Source organism: Papaver somniferum, chromosome 5 (assembly GCF_003573695.1).
Source record: "Papaver somniferum cultivar HN1 chromosome 5, ASM357369v1, whole genome shotgun sequence".
NCBI classification, from domain to species: Eukaryota; Viridiplantae; Streptophyta; class Magnoliopsida; order Ranunculales; family Papaveraceae; genus Papaver; species Papaver somniferum.
The window spans coordinates 159103837-159122552 of NC_039362.1; the positions used below are offsets into that span (position 1 = coordinate 159103837).

At 37.6% G+C, this 18716-nt stretch overlaps 3 protein-coding genes across 3 annotated transcripts; 2 read left to right on the forward strand and 1 right to left on the reverse strand.

The window, feature by feature from the left end:
- Window positions 1-4149: 4149 nt before the first annotated feature.
- LOC113283380 (serine/arginine-rich splicing factor SR45-like) lies at window positions 4150-10268 on the forward strand. The gene is made up of 12 exons (XM_026532613.1): window positions 4150-4477; window positions 5474-5536; window positions 6643-6731; window positions 7240-7286; window positions 7368-7448; window positions 7545-7710; window positions 7831-8020; window positions 8120-8170; window positions 8840-8947; window positions 9619-9685; window positions 9814-9851; window positions 9966-10268. The coding sequence occupies exons 1-12, from the start codon at window positions 4281-4283 to the stop codon at window positions 10024-10026; spliced, it is 1158 nt and encodes a 385-aa protein (XP_026388398.1). The 5' UTR covers window positions 4150-4280; the 3' UTR covers window positions 10027-10268.
- A 358-nt stretch (window positions 10269-10626) lies between these two features.
- LOC113283381 (carboxymethylenebutenolidase homolog) lies at window positions 10627-12744 on the forward strand. The gene is made up of 3 exons (XM_026532614.1): window positions 10627-10816; window positions 11276-11568; window positions 12030-12744. The coding sequence occupies exons 1-3, from the start codon at window positions 10709-10711 to the stop codon at window positions 12559-12561; spliced, it is 933 nt and encodes a 310-aa protein (XP_026388399.1). The 5' UTR covers window positions 10627-10708; the 3' UTR covers window positions 12562-12744.
- Window positions 12745-14566: 1822 nt separating this feature from the next.
- LOC113283382 (patellin-1-like) lies at window positions 14567-17064 on the reverse strand. Its single transcript, XM_026532615.1, has 4 exons — window positions 15687-17064; window positions 15461-15585; window positions 15223-15364; window positions 14567-15114 (listed from the first exon to the last, which is right to left on the reverse strand). Exons 1-4 carry the CDS (start codon window positions 16911-16913, stop codon window positions 14860-14862), a joined length of 1749 nt encoding a protein of 582 aa, XP_026388400.1. The 5' UTR covers window positions 16914-17064; the 3' UTR covers window positions 14567-14859.
- Window positions 17065-18716: the final 1652 nt, after the last annotated feature.

Here is an 18716-nt window from a genome sequence, read left to right on the forward strand (position 1 = left end):
ACAAGTTCCTTGAGTAGTTCTTCGTCTTTGTATGATGACCGCCATGGAGTCTTGAGCTCAACTACACTTTCTATCCTAGTCCGAGACTTAGCTATAAGTAGACTAGAAATCAAGACTTATATTTTTGATCACTAACATTGAGAAATATGCTTGAGATAGCGACGCATGCGAGTTCGACCGAGCAGTGCTCTATCAAATTTTATGAAAATTTTGTTTATATTTGAAGTCCTGATTTAGAAGATCTGTTTGCAATTTTTGATGTCGAATATGTTTTACTATGCTTTGTGCTTCAATTTTCTTTTGTAAGGATTTGATTTTTCGTTGGATACTTATCTCGTGTCGTCTTAACAAAAAAATTTACCTTGCAAGTTCCACCATTAATAGTGATTCATTATGGCAGAATTAGGAGGAATGGGTTGTCACCGTATTCAAGTTTGCATGGAATTTGAGAGCTATAAACTAGTTAGTTAATGTATAAAAGCTTTACATGTGAAGAGCCCAACAACTGTTCGATAAAAATCCCCAACCACAAATTCAAAGTTCTATCACCGCCCATATATTTAAAATCAACATTTGATATAGCTCTCCACTGTAATCTTAATGTATTTATCCTACTATTGGGAAATTGAATGACCATTTCAATGGAATTTGTAGGAGAGTTAAGATGTTGGGGGAACCTTAATGTATATATTTTTCTTTTTTCAATTTTGATATCTGTAGTGACGAAGGAGATGGTGTCTCTGGTTTTATAATGGTCGAGCATATTTTAGTGAAGGTGAAGACTTGAAGGTTGTTTCACTCGGGTGATGGTAGGAACCAACTCGAGAAATCCTTTGAAGAAGATGAGGGTGTTTTTGGAAGTTTGCAAAAAAAAAAAGGTTTGCCATGCGATTTTTTTTTGCTTAGTCAACTAACTTGAAATTGACATAATTCTTAACGAAAGTAGATTTTGCTAATATTATTTTTGTAGGAAGGTAGTGCAAATTACCGATCTTTTCAGGGGAGATAACACAAATTACCCCATAATTGAATTACCTCAAACGAACATGTATTTTCAGGATGTGAATCGAATTCCTTGGAGTCCAATTCTAGGAATTGGATTACCCCATAATTAAATTCTTGGGTTTCAATCTCTCCCAACCGAACGAGCCATAAATGTAGTCCGACACCAGCGTTACAAACCAAATCCAAATCCAAAGCCTTTTCCAGTAGAAAGTACCAGGTCGGCTAGAGAGTATCTCATAAAAGTATAACATAGTTTTTACGCCGGCTTGTCAAGCCTTGTACAACCCGCAGTACGTCAAGCAAATACTTGACGCTACCCGCGCCGTGTTTGGTTTTGTTTTGGACCAGATGAGAAGTAGTCACCTTTTTAATGGGATTACGAATTCTCGACCATTAATGCGGATACACTTACACCCTGATCGTGTTGCAAAATCTACGAGGGGTTTCCCCTTCACAATTCTGCCAACTGCAGCGCTACAGGGGGGTTCCCCCCTTTCACAAGGTTGCATTTACGTGTTCGCTGATTGAGGGTCAGAGAAATTAACAGGAAATAAAGAAAATGGGTTGTTAGTCTACGTACCGGAAACCCACCTGTTCTACGCGAATCGTCGCTTTCCATGTCTATCTGTCTAACGCCTGCTCCGGTGATAGATTTCGCTTTCTCATGTCTTTATTTAGGGACTCATCCCATGTTAGCTTCGATCGGCCTCTGCGTTTCATCCTTCCTTCAGCGCATAATACGACCTACTCGCACTGGAGCATCAAGCGGTCTTCGTTGGAAATGCCCAAACCAGCGCAGCAGATGCTGGGCGAGCATCTCCTCCATTGGTGCTACCATAAGTTTCTTACGTACGTACTCATTCCTGATACGATCATGCCTCGTATTCCCCCATGCCTACCTCAGCATCCGTATCTCGGTACTCTGCAGCTTCAATGTATCCCCACTGTTCGTCACCCAACATTCCGCACCATATAGCATGGCAGGCCTAATCGCTGATTTGTAAAGCTTACCTTTAAGATTTAGCGGAACTCTGCGGTCACAAAGGACGACAGATGCCAAACGCCATTCTCCTAGCCAGATTGAGTTTGATGGCGAAGACCCTCCTCGATTCCCCCATCACTTTGGAGCATCGATCCCAGATAGAGAAAGGAATCTTTCCTTGGTACAGGTTGTCCATCAAGCAGAATATCCCCTTCGACTGCCTCGGAGTCGCTGAAATCGCACTTCAAATACTCAGTTTTGGTTCTGCTAAGTTTGAAACCCTTCGATTCTAGAGTCTGGAACCACAATTCAAGCTTTTCCTCTACATCTTCCTTTGATTCTCCGACAAGCGCCACATCGTCTGTAAAGAGCATGCACCAGGGGATCTCACCCTGAATGTCTCTCGTAACTTGATCTACCACTAAATTAAAAATATAAGGGCTCAAAGCGGATCCCTGGTGTAGCCCTATCCTAATCGAGAAATCCCTGGAGACTCCGCCGCTCGTCCGGGCACCGGTAACTACGCTCTCGTACATATCCTTGATTAAGTTTATGTACTTCAGTGATACATTCTTCTGTTCGAGTGCCCACCACATTACTTCACGCGATAATTGTCATAAGCCTTCTCCAGGTCTACGAACCCCATGCGCAGGTTCCGATTTTTCTCCCTGTATATATTTCCATAAGTTGTCTAACCAGGAAAATCGCCTCCGCGATCGATCTTCCCTGCATAAATCCAAATTAGCTTGATGAGAAGTTGATTTATCTGCGTAACCGCCTGTCGATGATGCGTTCTCACAGCTTGAGTGTATGACTCATCAGTTTGACACCCCTATAGTTAGAGCATCTCTAGATGTCACCTTTGTTCTTAAAGATCGGGATGGTATCCAGCATTCGGTTTGACTAGCGTTCCAAACCATCAAAATAAAATAAAGATGGTAGTAAAAAACTTAGTCAAGATATTCAATTTTGACTTAACTCAATAGTCGACTAAATTATCTCTCACTAAGTAACTTTTTATAGGGGCAGCATGGTTTATTAGAGGGGCGGAAGTGTGATAGTAATGTCCCTCTAGTTGGTTAGGGGATATCCTATAGGGGGTGTAAATTAACTAGATTACCCTCCCCATTTTTTAACCTAAATTAAAGATAAATTGAAAATTTGTTTTCTTTCTTCTTCTCTTCTCCTCCTCCCATCAATCGTAACCTTCATTAAAACTCAAAATTTCATCATCTTCGATTAATCGACGATTCGAAAATTAATCAAGTGTAGTGTAATGAATGATTTATATGAGGTATGTTTTGAAAACCTGGTTACGATTTGGTTTATTTTGTTCGATTTAAGTTTAATTTCTATCGAAAATTAGGGTTTTAGGTGAAAATTGAAATTGAAATTTCTGGGTTTATGTGAGTTACGGTTGGTAATAGTTCAATTACCAACCGTATGTTCTTATAACTGAGAATTTTTTTCAGTTACGGTTGGTAACCATTTTAGTTTACGAACCGTAACTGAGTTACGGTTGGTATCGAGCACTTGGTTACGAACCGTAACTCAGTTACGGTTGGTATCGAGCATTTGGTTACCAACCGTAATTGAGTTACGGTTCGTATCGAACATTTAGTTACCAACCGTAACTGGTTTTACGATTGAGTTTTCTTCAAATTTAACCATTTACGGTTGGTAGTTCATCTTTTACGAATCGTAACTTCGATTTACGGTTGGTTATGAGCACAATTCCAACCGTAATTAGCTCTGAAAATGTAAAAAAATTGAATTTTTTACGTACTTTAGATAAATTTGAGCAGCAAAAGGCTAGTTGAGACTAATTTAGAAGTATACCCGGTCATTTTCAGGTCCTGGTTCATTTTGTTGGTTAATTTCTTCAATTGATTGAGATTGACCTCCTCTAAACTTTTTTTTAACTCTAAAAATATGATTTTGGTTTTGATTTTGAGTTAATATAAGTGAAATTAATCATTAACGCTAAATTTGATTATCATCACTAAACTAGGTTATCAATTATGAGGATTAATTTGTCATTTCTAGTATTATTTTAATAAGGGATACCTTGAATGATCATGTAATGACTTTTTTTGTCCTATTAGAATGCCCCCTCTAATAAACCATGCCACCCCTTTAACGGGTTACCTCGCTAAATCTCACTTCCGACACTAGACTAGAGTTTGTGCTGCGGATTTTATTAGAGCGAAGAAAGAAGAAAAACCGCTACATCTTCATATTCTAGGGTTTTAGGGTTTAAACAAGATTTTGTGTGTTCGAGATTTAGACGGTAATGGCGAAACCTAGTGGAGGTAGAGCTGCTAAGAGATCTATCTCTGGTTCTTCTAGTTCTTCATCACAATCTCGCTCTTCTTCAGGTTCTCGGTCTCGGTCTCGGTCTCGCTCTCGTTCTAAATCCACTTCATCTTTTTCTTCTCGATCCCGGAGCTCAAGTTCTCGCAGCCGAAGCCCTCCGTCTAGACGAAAAAGGTTTCCGTTCTCTCTTTCTCTTGTTTGTTTATAGAGGTTCAACTTGAGCTTGTAGTTTAACAATTCTTCAAGCTTTCATTGTTTGATATGATATGAAAAGCTTGTAGTCTTTGAAATTAGGGTTCATGTTTAGTTTTTAGTCTACTATTTTTTTGAAGTTCTCCTAAGGGTTTGTGTTGAAATAACTTAATTTATCATTTCTGTGGGTAACTTATAATGTCCAAGAAAAATGGTAATTTTTTTCAGCTGTGTCTTAAGCTACATGTGCTAAAGCAGAACTTTACTCCACATAATTTCACTTGGTTCCAGTGGTCAGTCATAGTCATAGAATCGGAATATGCCAGTTTATTAGTTAACCTACTTGGCAACTCCTTAAAAAATATTCCCTACTATGATTATAAAGTCATTTGCTGATGGAAAATTACGATGATCAAACACCATAGTTCCAATCGGAAGGTTATGGCACACTTGTACATCTAAGAGTACATAAATGTGCTTCTTGGAACCTGGTGTTAGCTGCATCTGTAATCTGTATCAGGCTTAATAGCTTCGATAAAGCCTTTATGCTATCCATATTTATCAAGTTGCTTACCATCCTTTCATTTGTCAAGACAAGAATTTAGATTTCAGAGTTAGGATTTATTCCCCTAAAATGTCGTTGCTGTTTGTAAAGTGTGTAGACTGCTCATTAATAATATTACAGCACATATTGCTAACTTGTACATGCGTTGTTCTGAGGTATATGACCCAGTTGTGGGTTATGGCGGACTTAGTTTCATCTAATTGTGTGGCCAAAAGATTTCACTTTGGACCTTTGGTGCGGTAGTTGTTTGATGCCACATGGTTAGAAAGTCGGAAGGTCAACATGAATGATACATGGGAATTTGTGTCAGTCATCCTGAAGGGAGTTATGCACTGTCCTGTTCTTTTGGCACCGTGTGATCTGCGATGCATTATCTGATGCATCTTTGACACAATGCTGTTTTCTACCTCCAGTACCACAGGACCAGCAAGACGAGGTCGCTCTCCACCAGCTAAAAGAGATTCACCACGCCCAAGGTAACTTCATCACACAAAAAAATTACTGATCAAGACTCCTTTTAGTCCCGGTTCCTCAAACTTTCTAAATTCCTTAAGGATTTCTCCTCAGACTTGAGAAACATTAATGCGAGGCTTTTATCTAAAAAGAATATAAGAAATTTGCGGCATATCTGAAACCTTAGTTTAGAGAACTTTTATGACCAGAAGGCATAAGTTTCTAAAGAAGCCCAAGAGGCATAATTATCCAGGCAAAATCAAGGCTTGCCAAAACGTTTTTTTAAATCTATGTTTTTATCTTGTACCGCAAATATTACCTTTTATCCAAGTTTTATATTCATTAGTATTACTCCCTCCGTTCTTTTTTAATATGCCGGTTTTGTTTTTAGCGAAATTTAAGGAAATTAAGAGAACTAATCATTGAAAGTGGTCCTCATGACACTTGTCAATAAAAAAAGTGAAGTGAAGTGGTCCCCGTGACACTTGTTAGTAAAAGAAGTAAAGTGAAGTGGTCCACATGACACTTGTCACCAAAAGAAGTTAAGAGAAAAGTGGTCCCAAAAAATTAAAATAACATTTGACTTTCCCTATTAAGAAACTGGCCTATTTTTTTGAAACTTTTATTTATAGAAACTGGCCCTATTAAAAAAGAACGGAGGGAGTAGTAGTTTGTGAGAATCGCTGATATACTCATGTCGATAGACAACATGATTTATACTTATTCGTCACCTAAGCTGTAGAAGGAATCATATTTCCATTTGGTTCCTTTACTTTTCTAGCTTGTTGCTCAATTTAATGCCACAAACGGATGAGTTTTTTTGTGCTTCACACTCCGCTTCCTTTTTTATGGGCATCGTACCTCCTGATAGCTATATATGTGTTTATCTTGGTTTATGGAGGTATGGATTACAGATTATCCTCTAAGAGTTGATTAGGATGTTTTGGTCGATAGATGTTGGTAGCCTTTGAGCAACTTACATTTCTCTGCTGCATAATTTTATAACCAAACAGAAATAACTACAGGAACAGCATGCTCACAAAAACATTTCAGTTTAAGTTCTTTAAGGTCAGTTAATGTTTTGAGTGATTGCACTTCACAATGTATCTTATGCTTTCAACTCTTCCAGGAAAAAGTCTCCTGTTCTCGAATCTGTTGTCCTTCACATTGATCAGCTTACAAGGAATGTAAATGAAGGCCATATGAAAGAAATATTTAGTAAGTCTTTCTTGTTCTTCTGAAAAATCTAAATACAAGTAGCAGTAATGCTGAGATAAATCTGTGATCTCCAATTCACTTTTTGTATTTAGTTTAATGTTATCTCTTACCACCTCTGGATGACTTTTCCTAAATTCCCAATTGGTTAGTATGAGGTCCTCTATCCTGAAAGGCTTTAGCAGCCTCAAACCTATTTCAAAAAGTGTAGGTATTAATGACAGCAATTTCTTGAGAGTGGTGGTGGTCTGAGTTTAGAGATAGTATACTGCGTTCTAGTGCTTTACTTTTATATGTCCAGAAAACCATAGAAATAAAGTGTTCAATGTGAACCGGCTTGTCCATCTTGCTGTAGAAATAAGTGTACAAGAATTTGCAAAGGACTTCTGTTTTCATTAAAATGGTTCCTTGCAGTTGATTTAGTTCTTTTCATTGATGTTTGTGATGAAAACATGTTTTCCTATTAACGTAATAATATTTGCATCTCTGTGATTCAATTTTTACCCTGCAGGTAACTTTGGAGAAGTAGTTAGTGTGGAGTTGACAATGGATCGTAGTGTAAGTTTTGGGATTTACTTGTACAACTAAATCCTTTAACCTTTCATATGTTGCAGTATCTAACATGTAAAATGCATATAGGTTAATCTTCCTCGGGGATTTGGTTATGTTGAGTTCAAGACGAGAGCCGAAGCAGAGAAGGCGCTTTTTTACATGGACGGTGTATGTCTTTAGTTCATGTTTAGAGATGTGCAACTCTATGCTATAGAACTACATTAATTCCTCTATATTTCATAATTCCATTGGTTTTTAATGCAGGCCCAGATTGATGGAAGTGTCATTAAAGCAAAATTCACTTTGCCTCAACGCCAGAAGGTTTCATCACCTCAAAAGGCTGTTACAACTGGTCCCAAAAGAGAAGCTTTGGGCAAGGACGATATTGGTGCTCCCGTTGAGAAGGATGGGCATCAAAGGAAAAAAGATGGTAATTTAGCCTTTCATTGGGAAAACTATGTTACCTTGTGATCTTGTTTTTTTTTCTTCTTTTTTTTCTTTCTATCTTTTACCCATTAAGTTTGCTTTTTGTGGAACTTGTTATTGCCAGCTTCTCCTCTTCAAAAGCCTCTTTCACCATTGCGAAGAAAATCCCCTGTAGCTCTTCGAAGAGGTGAATCACCTCGACCACGAACAGGTTCTCCTCGGCGAGGAGGAAGTCCTCCAAGGAGGAGGCAGCTCTCTCCAGCTAGACGACGTTCTAGGTCCCCAGCTCCTCGACGCCAAAGATCACCTTTACGGTAAGCTACTTAAGTCCTAAGGTTTTTTTTAATCTATTTCCTTATTTAAGTATGATAGTATTTGGCTAATGTCTCTTCTGAACGGGTTTCTCCTTGAAGGATGCGTGGAAGTCCTGTGCGAAGACGTTCTCCTTTTCCAATGAGACGCCGGTAATACTACAGCTTGGAAAATCTATTATCTAAAACTCTCTTCTGCTTCTACAATGCTAGGTGTTGAATTAATGTGTGACCATTATAAAAAGAGTTTGTAGATATTATCATTTGAGTAGTATTTCCTAATTGGGGGTTCCCCTCAACTAATTTATGGTAAGTATCCATTGAACTAAGATTGCATAGAAGCTTATCCTGATATGTTGGATCCTCGAATCTTGTTCCTGTTGGTTGCTTTATGTAGAATTTTGAGGTTTTTTGCCTGATGAAATATGAGCATTGACTTGAGAATGTGCCGAATGCATTACTGAGTTGGTGTTGGGCGTGAGCTTGAAAGGGAAAAATAAGCTTATGCCAGACCCATTATGAGCCTTTAAGCATGGACTCAATTTGGGCTAGAATCATCCATGGATGTAATGGTCACTGACGGCTATAGGTACTTCAAATATGGAAAATAATACTTTAGCATTATGAAAAGAAATCTTTAACAACCTATTGAAATAATGTGACCTTTTCACAATGTCTTTCAACTTTTCTTAGGATTCATACATGCCAAGTTGATATATGTTACTCACACCCTTGTTTTTTTTCTTTCCAAAATGAAGTTTTAGCATATAGTTATCTTGGTGCCGTTTCATGTGCTTGACAATCAATTTTGTCTTTTCCTAGCTCTCCTCCTAGACGACTTCGTAGTCCTTTAAGAAGGTATCGTAGACATAGCCGCTCTCCTATTCGCAGACCTGCACGTTCACACTCAAGATCCGTCTCTCCTCGCAGGTAATGTTTAATAGTTACATCTGAAACTGGTTAAGGTGAATTGGCAGTTCTAGTTGATATGATGTTATAGCATGATGCCAATGTTTGCTGACGTGGTGTTTTAGTTTTAGCATATTCAACTAGCTCCTTGCAAATATGTATGGATTTTTACCGAAATAGTGATCTTGCTGAGTGGATGTCTCTACTGAACTCAGTAATTATGTGTTCGATCACAGTGAATAAATTATCATCTCTATGCTCTGCTTTGACAGTGGTTAGTGTTTGAAAAGTGAACAACTTTTAACACTTTGATCATCCGCGTCATACTGTCATGATATTGATATATGTTGTAGAGGGTTGTGTGCATGTAGCCTGAACATATGTTGGAGCCCATCTTTTAATCTCTCTACCATCTTTTTATTTCATAACATACATGTCGTAGATGATACTTGATATGAAGACAGTTAGATGACTCACATTCTGTGATCTTCCTATCTGTATCTGTAACCCTAGTTTTGCCTGGATAAGAGGGAATTACAGGATAGGAATGGGGTAGCAGTTGCTTGTAATCATCCACTACTTGTATGACCTTTATTCAATTTCTCCACTAGCTTGGAGATGATCTAATATAGCAAGGTTTTACAAATGCGCCATATCCACTCATGATTTCTCTTATTATGTGCCTACAACAGGGGTCGAAACCTAGCACAAAGGCGTGGGAGGTCCTCATCATCCTCTGATTCGCCTAGTCCTCGCAAGGTCTCGACCATTGTATTTTATTAACAGTGTCAATTGATTTTACCATTTATTTTAAATTTGTCTGTCTTAATAGCACTTTGGGACTCTGGGATATCTAATACAGATCTAACTCAAATGTTGTTCCATAGGGTGCAAGGAAGCTTTCTAGGAGTCGCAGTCCAAGAAGGTAAAGTTCTTATCAGTTAAAGTATCGTGTTGTCTATAAGAGACGTCATTACACATTTACCATGTCCGAGTCTTCTTTAACTTCTGATTTTGATGTGTTTTCATTTTCTTGCAGGGGTGGAAGAGGAAGGAGCACCAGCAACAGCAGTTCCCCTTCCCCTAAACCCAAACCATAAGGAGATCCATTTACGAGCTTAGGTAACAAGTTCTCTTTGAGGGAGAACTCTTAAACCTCCAAACATTATGTTTTGAGTGTAATCAAACACTGAAGAGAAACTCCTTTCATACTCTGTTCTGTATCCTTAACGATTACAATACACCCTTTTTGTAAGGTTTCACTCTTTTACAAGTCACATTAACTACTACACTGTTATTATGACATTCTCTAATGTATAGCCATTCGAGTATTAGAACATAATATTCCTTCCCTCCTAAAATCGACCTTGTCCTCAAGGTTCTAAAGTGAACAATCTAAATTTTTCTTTTTATACTTGATAATTGCAAATAAAAATGAATGAGATTCCCTATGGAGTGGAAACCTTTCACCAAGCTCACTAATGCATTACCAAATTGAAATTTGCTCCGGTTAGATGTTACAAGTTTTGTTGCCATCGGTCAATTGATTTGGTGTTGTCGATTATTGGTCGCCCCGTCGATTGTGATGTCTAATTTCAACCCTTTGTACCTCCCATGTGGATATGGTAAGTGGTAACATTGAAGTAATGCACCGTACAGAACACAGGTATACACTACTTGGTAAAATATTGGGTGGAAATGTGATTGGGATAATCAAGTCGAAATTCTGTGGCCTAAATTAGCAAACACCTGCACTGCAGAGTCTCTCTGAAAGACTGAGAAATGGGGTTGGCTTCAACACTATCTATTTCAGTCCCAACCCAGGGAAACACAAACCAACTTCTCTTTCTCTCTTCTAGAACAAATCTGTCCTTCTCCACCTTCTCCTTTGTAAGTGATTTTGATTTTTTTTTCCCATTATTTTATATATTCACTGGTGCGGAGCAAATTTTCAAAAACCAAATAACAAAAACTCACATGATTGCTAATCTTACTTAGATTATTAGAATTTAGTCCGTCTTGTTTTTATCTTATGGTTCTCTGTTTGATATGGTATAAGCAAATGGGAGATTTATGTTCGAATTTTTAACTTCTTTGTTGTTGAATAGCCTTATCTGAACATGGCAAATTAAACACATAAATTCCCTAAAGATGCAATGTCTTTCTAGTAGAGTGGTAAGTTGATATTCAATGTCTTTCGCTTGAATTGGTTAATAGAAAGGTTGATGAATTGAAGAGAAACAAGGTCTGATGCCAGGTCATTGTGAATTCTGTAGCATTCCTTTTAACTCCATTTTGTAGTATAGGCTAAATGCTTATTTTGACTGTAATACTTCAGTTGTTATCCAGAGAAGATGCAGTTTCAGTCATAAAAAAGGCTCATATCTTACAAAGAACACCACAAAACTTAAAGTTCCTCGCGTCCAAGTGAAAGCAGAACAGGAACTAGATGATGAGGCATGTGAATTGGTAAGTGGGTTTGAGCTTAATTTAGGAGAAGGTGCAGATAGCGTTCGGGCTTCTCTTTTTAAGGCAGTGAAGAACAACAATGAAACCGGTGTACTTCTCTTATCGGACGTGTTTGGATTTGAGGATTCAGCAACCAGAGATTTTGCATATCGAGTTGCATGCAATGGTTACAAGTATGTTCCTTGACCTCTAAAATTTCTTAGTGTTGTATAACTATTGTCATTTTTCTAGGATCTAAATATGGGATTTTCTAAATTTATTTGTTTCTCATTTTATTTTTGGTAGATGCTAATCTATTAAGTCTCTAGTAGGAAGAACTAATAGGGGGATATTATATGGGTGTATCTCAAAGTTTGCAGAATTGACCTCCCCCACTTGGTTTCAAACTCCCTCCATCTGTATTTAACAAGCAAGGGTAATCAATTTCATACCATTAAACCAACAATTGGGTTCTGACTTCCAGGTTTGTTGATTATGAAATGAGCCCAAGGTGGATTTAATTCTACCTCCATCCCTGTCTTACCCAATGAAGCCTAGTGAATCTCAAAGTGTTGTAAAGATGGATATTCGAATTTGTACTACGTGGAATTCTACATTTCAATAGATACTATGTTGATTAAGTTTTTAATTGCAGTGTTCTAGTACCAGACTTGTTTCGAGGAAATCCCTGGTCAAAACACCGTCCTAAAGATGATTACGAAAACTGGAGAGCGAAACAATCTCTTGAGAGGGTTTCAGCTGACATCAACTTAGCAGCAAAATGGATGGTTGATGAATTCATAGCTGCAAAAATGTCAAAGAAGCTTGGTATAATTGGATTTTGCTTTGGAGGAGGAAGAATATTGGAAACACTATCTCAAGACCAAGGATCTTATTTCGGAACTGGTGCATGCTTTTATGGAACACGGATAAACCCATCTGTAGCCGATAGTATTAATGTTCCAGTCCTTTTCATTTCAGGCGACAAAGACCCACTCTGTCCAGTCGAACTTCTTCATGATTTAGAGAAGAACATAGGTAGAGGTTCCAAGGTAGTGGTTTTTGAGGGTCGAGGTCACGGATTTGTTCACCGGCCAGAGTCTCAGGAAGAAGATGAAGATGCTGATGCGGCATTTTCCATCCTGAGAAATTGGTTGCACGACGGATTGGTGGTTAAAAAGGAATGAACAGTTGTAATCTCTTGTATCATTCTTATATCAATTTCTTCTCTATCTACCAACTTATTCTGTTCTCTAGCATTATCAGAAGTGGTTTCAGGCATTTGAATGCCAGAAATTACATTCACCAGTTCGCAGATCAAGGAATTCCTATCATAATTGTTGAAAAGAAACCTGTTTTTTGCTTTTGCTTACAGCTACATTGAACAGTAACATCATGCATGGATAAAGGGAAAGCGAACTGGACGGGTGAATGGCGCGCACTCTAGTCGAACATTCTTGCTTATTTTTGTATGCTAGAATTCTTGAAGAATGACCAAGACTGTTGTTTTTACAGTTAATTTCATATGGACCATGAATTTACAGGCATTTAATCAGCAGTAACTCCAAAACATCCTCACACAAGCTTAGCCCTGTGGTACTGCAGGAAAAACATAGTATGCTAAACCTCTCTTGGAAAGTCATTAACTACTCCGAGAATTTGACAACACTCTCAATATCAATATGGATATACATCTCTATCATAAGTGGGAAAATTAATGCCAAAGAGAACATGTCAGTGAGCACATAGATTTTCTTTTTTCCTTCTTTTTTAGGTGAGCCATTTCTTTCTTCATTTTTTTTTTGATTCTATCTCAAATAATTAAAGCCAATATGATAAGTATTAGAATTTGTATCCAATCTAATTAAGCTATTGTTTAGCTAGATTCATCTTTCTTCGTCACGTTGATCATTCTTACAAAAAAAAAAAAAAAAAAAAAAAACACTTTGAACGAGGCAATTTAATATGATCTAGTGATCATTTTTTCCCCTCGAATAAATTTTTAGAAAATAGATATACTGGTATGATGGTATCAAGAGATAAGGTGGTACAACTAGAAAGCAACTACTAGACATGGTTCCACCAAAAATACAAACTATAAATATGTTCCCCACACCTCTACAGCTGCTCTCCTCCTATCCACGCCTTTATACAACAAAGAAGGTAGATTGCTAAATAAATCCTGTAGTTTTGATCACGACAGTCTTGATAAGAAGAAGAAGATATACTCTAACCTTTTTCCAGACAGGTTAAAATGTTAGGGGCAGTACAACTATGGAAGGAATTTATCTTACTTTTGATTTTGATTCGAATAAACCAAAATGTTTACAACTTCAACATCTTTTACAACTTGGTGATTGCAGGCCGAACTGTTTGCGTGAAACTCGATTCTGATTTCAAATATCTAGTCATCCCAACTCAGCAGTCAACATCTCTCACTGATTCAGACCAAGTTCTATGGGTTAGATTTGGCTACTAGGTTAGCCAAAAAGCGCTGCAGATTACACAAAAAATGTTGCATATTCTTTAACACTACTTCTCTTTCCAGATATATCTCGCATTCCAACTAGTAGCGAGATAGTTTCGCTGAATGTTTCAGTGCAGAGAAAATCAATTTTTCACCGTTTGGTTCAGTGCATATTGATTTATTTTTTGATTCGACGGCTGAGATGGTTGTGCTGTTTCATCCAGCGTATCTACTTTTCGTTGTTCGATTCAGAGCATCTAGATACTAGATTGGAATGAACATAAAATTTAGCTGCCAAGCAAAGATTAGGAGGATAAAAGGATTCGAAATCTACCCCAACCCCATGGACAAGATGGATTCTTAGAAAAATATCTGCAAGACTGCAACTGATCTATCCTAAAAGTGGGCCTTGAAGAGTAGGTCCCTATCAGGCATGAGCACATGAAGATGTCTGGTGGTGCCCAAAGATACTAATCATGCACTTGCCTTTTCCTCTTTGGTTATTAATTTCTCTCTTCTTGCAGCCTGGACTGGAACTGGCACAGCACACCATTTGCTTTAGGGAGACCCACTTTCACTTTCCAACCATCCCCCCTCCTTCCTCCCATCATTATTGAACAGTCTTACAGAAAAGTACTTAAAACAACCCAAGAAGATGATATGCCAGAGAATTTAGTGTGTCCTAAATATCAAAAAGAAACTTTGACAAGCAAGACCAAAAGAATGAATAATGAATAGAATAAACAATTATTTTTCCACACTTTCTCATTTCAGTAAAAAATAATAATATTGTAATAACTCAAACAAAAACCAAAAAAACTTGAAACCAAATTTTCACATGTTGTTCCCCCAGAATAATAAAATTACAAATATAATTGTTTCTTCCCCATAATAAATAAAATTAATAGAAAATAAAAAAAGAAAAATAATAAACAGTTTTTTTGTAACCCCAAACCCAAATTTCAGTCTCTAATGAAACTAATAATTGAGTTTGTTTTCAAGTTGCTTCATGAGGTTTTCAATCAGATGAGGATTTGGTTTTGGACCTGTAAAGAAGCTTCTTCTTCTTTGAAGTTTGGTTATCAATGGTGAGGATAATTTTCCCTGGTTCACCAATTTTGAAGCTAGTGCACACAACTGCTTCATCAGCTGGTGTCAATTTTCTTGTTTTAGATACAATTACTGTGTATCCATCTTCAGCTTCTGGAACAAATTCAGCACCATAGCTTACTTCCCATCCCACCACTCTTAGCTCCCATACAAGAGTAGATGCCTAAACACACACAAAATCCAAATCAATATTTTGTTTTAAATTTTATAAAATTGGGGTTTCATTAGAATGATTCTTAATCTTAAATAGCTAGAGAATGTAATAACAAACCTCAGTAGCAGGGAATTCAACAGTTTGTTTAGTGGCTGGTTTGATGGTGATCTCAGTAACTGAATCAGCAGTACTGAATTCATGTTCACCTTCCTTGTATGCACCTCCATATGCAACTGCTAGTCTTTCAGGTGCTATGTACCTGTGATCCATTCAAGGATTAGCCATCAAATTACATACATAAATAGCCAATTAAAGATAGTGAGTGATCAAGCTAGAATAGAATTAGAGTACTTACTTGCAAAGAGTATCAGTAGTTTTTGATGGACCAGCAAACACAAACTTGCTCTTGGTTCTCTGACTCAAGAATGGGCTCATCATTCGATTCACAGCAAGGTACCACCATGGAACATTGATGAAGATCTATAACAATTTTAACAACAAAAACATAATCAGATAATCCTAATACGATTAGGCATAATCATAATCTAAGCAATTTGTGGAAAGTAAAATAAAAGACAAACCTGCTTGGCAACAAATTCAGGGTAGTTGTCTTGAAGCAAAGCAACATGTTTAATAGCAGCTCTAATTTCCTGGAAAGGACCACGAGCATTCTTGAGATCATTAACCTGCACAAGAGTGCAAATACCTCCTGGTGCATAATCAAGCTTTCTGATGCTCTTCTCCAAGAACTGAATCCTCCATTTGAGGAACTTCTCTAAATCTTTGTTTGATAATTCGCCAAAAACATTGTAACAAACTGGATGACCTTCTTTGTCACATCCATCCATGTAAACAGCTTTCTCAAATTCATTACCAAGATCCTCCTCAAGCAATTCCTCAATTTTAGTCTCTTTCCTCCATTGAACAACATTCTTAAGCATAGTTAGAGCTTGCTTAACGTTGAAATCTCTAGCTCTTAGGAATTTAAGAAGGATCACATCGCTTCTTTCATCAGCTAAAAGTGGGATTCCATAGATTGATACTTCTTCTGGTGGTGGAGGAGGTACTTGTTCTTCTTCTGTGATTGGTACCTCTGTGATTGTTTCAACAACAACAGATTCAACAACAACAGTTGCTGGATCAGGAGTTGTGGATGATTCCGGCTCTGGTTCCGATTTAACAATTGATTCCTCAATTGCTTTTTTATCAGACACTTCTTCAACAACAGCAGCTACCTCTTCAACAACTTTAGCTGCAACCTCAGCAACAACAGACGGCTCTGGTTTCTCTTCTTCTTTCACAGCTTCTGGTGTTGTTTCTGATGTTGTTGTTGTTTCAGTTTTCTCTTCTTCTTTCACAGCTTCTGTGGTTGTTTCTGGTTCTTTAGGAGCAGAAGTTTCAGCCTCAGCGGTCACCTCCTCTGTTTTCTCCTCTGCTTTTTTCTCTTCAACCACCTCAGCTTTTTTCTCCTCTACCTTTGGTGGTGGAGGTGGCTTAGTGAATTCATGTTTGTTAAGAGCTTCCTGAATAAGAGCTTTGAATTCATCAAGTGCTTTCTTCTCAGGGTCTTCAAGATCAGCAACGATATTACTTTCTTCTTTGAAAGAAACTGATTGATCGATTTTAACTTCTTCGCCTTCTTTTGGTTTCTCAGATTCAGTTTCAGCAGCAACAACAACAACTTCTTCTTTAGTTGAAGAAGTTTCTTCAACCTTAACTGGTTCTGGTGCAGTAGTTTCAGAAACTACAACCACTTCTGATTCTGGTACTGGTGCAGCAGCAGCGGCAGGCTTGGTTTCTTCAGCCATTAATTGATTGATGGAGAAGAAGGATGAAGAATTGACTGATGAAGAATAAGAATTGAAGAATTAAGAGATGTTTGATGAAGAGGAGAGAAAAGAGAAGTGGTATAAAAATAAAAAAACTGTGGGTGTTTATATGTGAAGAATTTTTTTTTCTTGGGGACTGAGAGGAACAGACTGTCATGACATTCAGTTTTAAGCCAGCTTGGTTTTAAATTGTGGGCTACCACAAACAAACAACCAACCCCTAAGCTAGCTCAAACACATACGATACAACCAGAACCACTGCTTCTGTGGGGTCCGGTTTTTACTCTTCCTGCCGTTTATTTTTCCTCGTTCCTTTTCTCGGTGGTGGCTTCTATTTTAGGACGTTGCTTAGCTTTAAGGGGTGTATGCTTTGAGCAGAGAAGTATTGTGTAGAAGTCAAAAGTAAAAAAAATGGGCAAAAGTTATTCAAAAATTAAGTCACAACCTTTTATGTGGTATTCAAACATCTTGTTTTGATTTAGTATTCTAATAGCGCGTTTGGATACCATCTGTTTATGAAACAAAATAGTTTTGCTTCATAAAATGTTGACTGTTTTGGCTCCTAGAAGTCGTTCGGAAATAACATTGCCAAATGGATTTTTGACATTTTTAACTTCCAAAAGTCGAAATTCTACTTAACTGAAATTAGTCTTTCAACAATAAGAATTGTGAGCCGAGAGCAAGGGTAACCCTTAACTGAAGTTAGTCTTTTAACAATAAATACACTTTCCCAAATTACACTAATTTCTTGTTCTTTACCTTGTTAATATCGGCATTAATTAAACGGCAGTGCTATTTGACTCCCTTTTTTCTACTTTCCTATTCACCTCTCTACAATCTAAACCCCACATTTGGGAAATGGTGAACCTATCGGTATCTGAATGTGAATCTAAATCTGGATGTGTGGTTGAGATTGGAGGGAGGTGAATAGGGAAGTGGAAAAGAGGGAGTCAAATAGTATTTCCGTTAATTAAACCCTAACCGTAATAGTTGTCAAACGACTTTATAAAAGGATTTTCCGTACCATAATAATAGTAATAAACTAATGGTTGCCGAACATCCACATTATGACGGCACACGATACTTTGTTTTTCTGGGGTTGTCTGTTTTGGCCCTTTGGGGTTTTTTATTGTTGGCATCTTTTGATTACCCGTTGGGATCTATTCACAACGATTTTATTACATGGCGGCACACAATAGGGGTAAAACGGCCGGCAGCCATTTCTTGGCGGATTCTTTTTGTCCTCTGAATTCAAGCAAGAAATGCTGAGACACATTGCTGGTTCTTAAATTAGGTGCCGCTTTTTTCTTTACCAATTGGATCGATTTTATATACAAGTATATAAGGTAAACTTTAGTGCTCCATTTACGCTAGCTGAGCCTGAGCCTAAAATGACAGAAGGAATATGATCTATGGCGTTTTCACTTGTCACATCTATCAGGAACCTAAATGTAGTAGTCTCACTCACATATGGTCCTCCTGCCCCTTATTTTTCTTTGTTTTTGTCGTTACTTCATTCAAACATCCTTGACATTTTCTTTGTTTAGTCATACCAAACATCATCAATATATATATATATAAGATGATTTTTCCAAGATCGGTTGAGATCATTTCCAAAAGATTGCTGTTTTTTATCACATGGAACTGTGCAATGTGACCAAAACAAATCATATTTATTTATTAACCCCATACATAATTGTGGGATTAGAGATGTTTGGAAAACAAAATAGAATTCCTCCTCGTAATAATTCCTGGCGCTGAATGACAGATAGATACACAAGC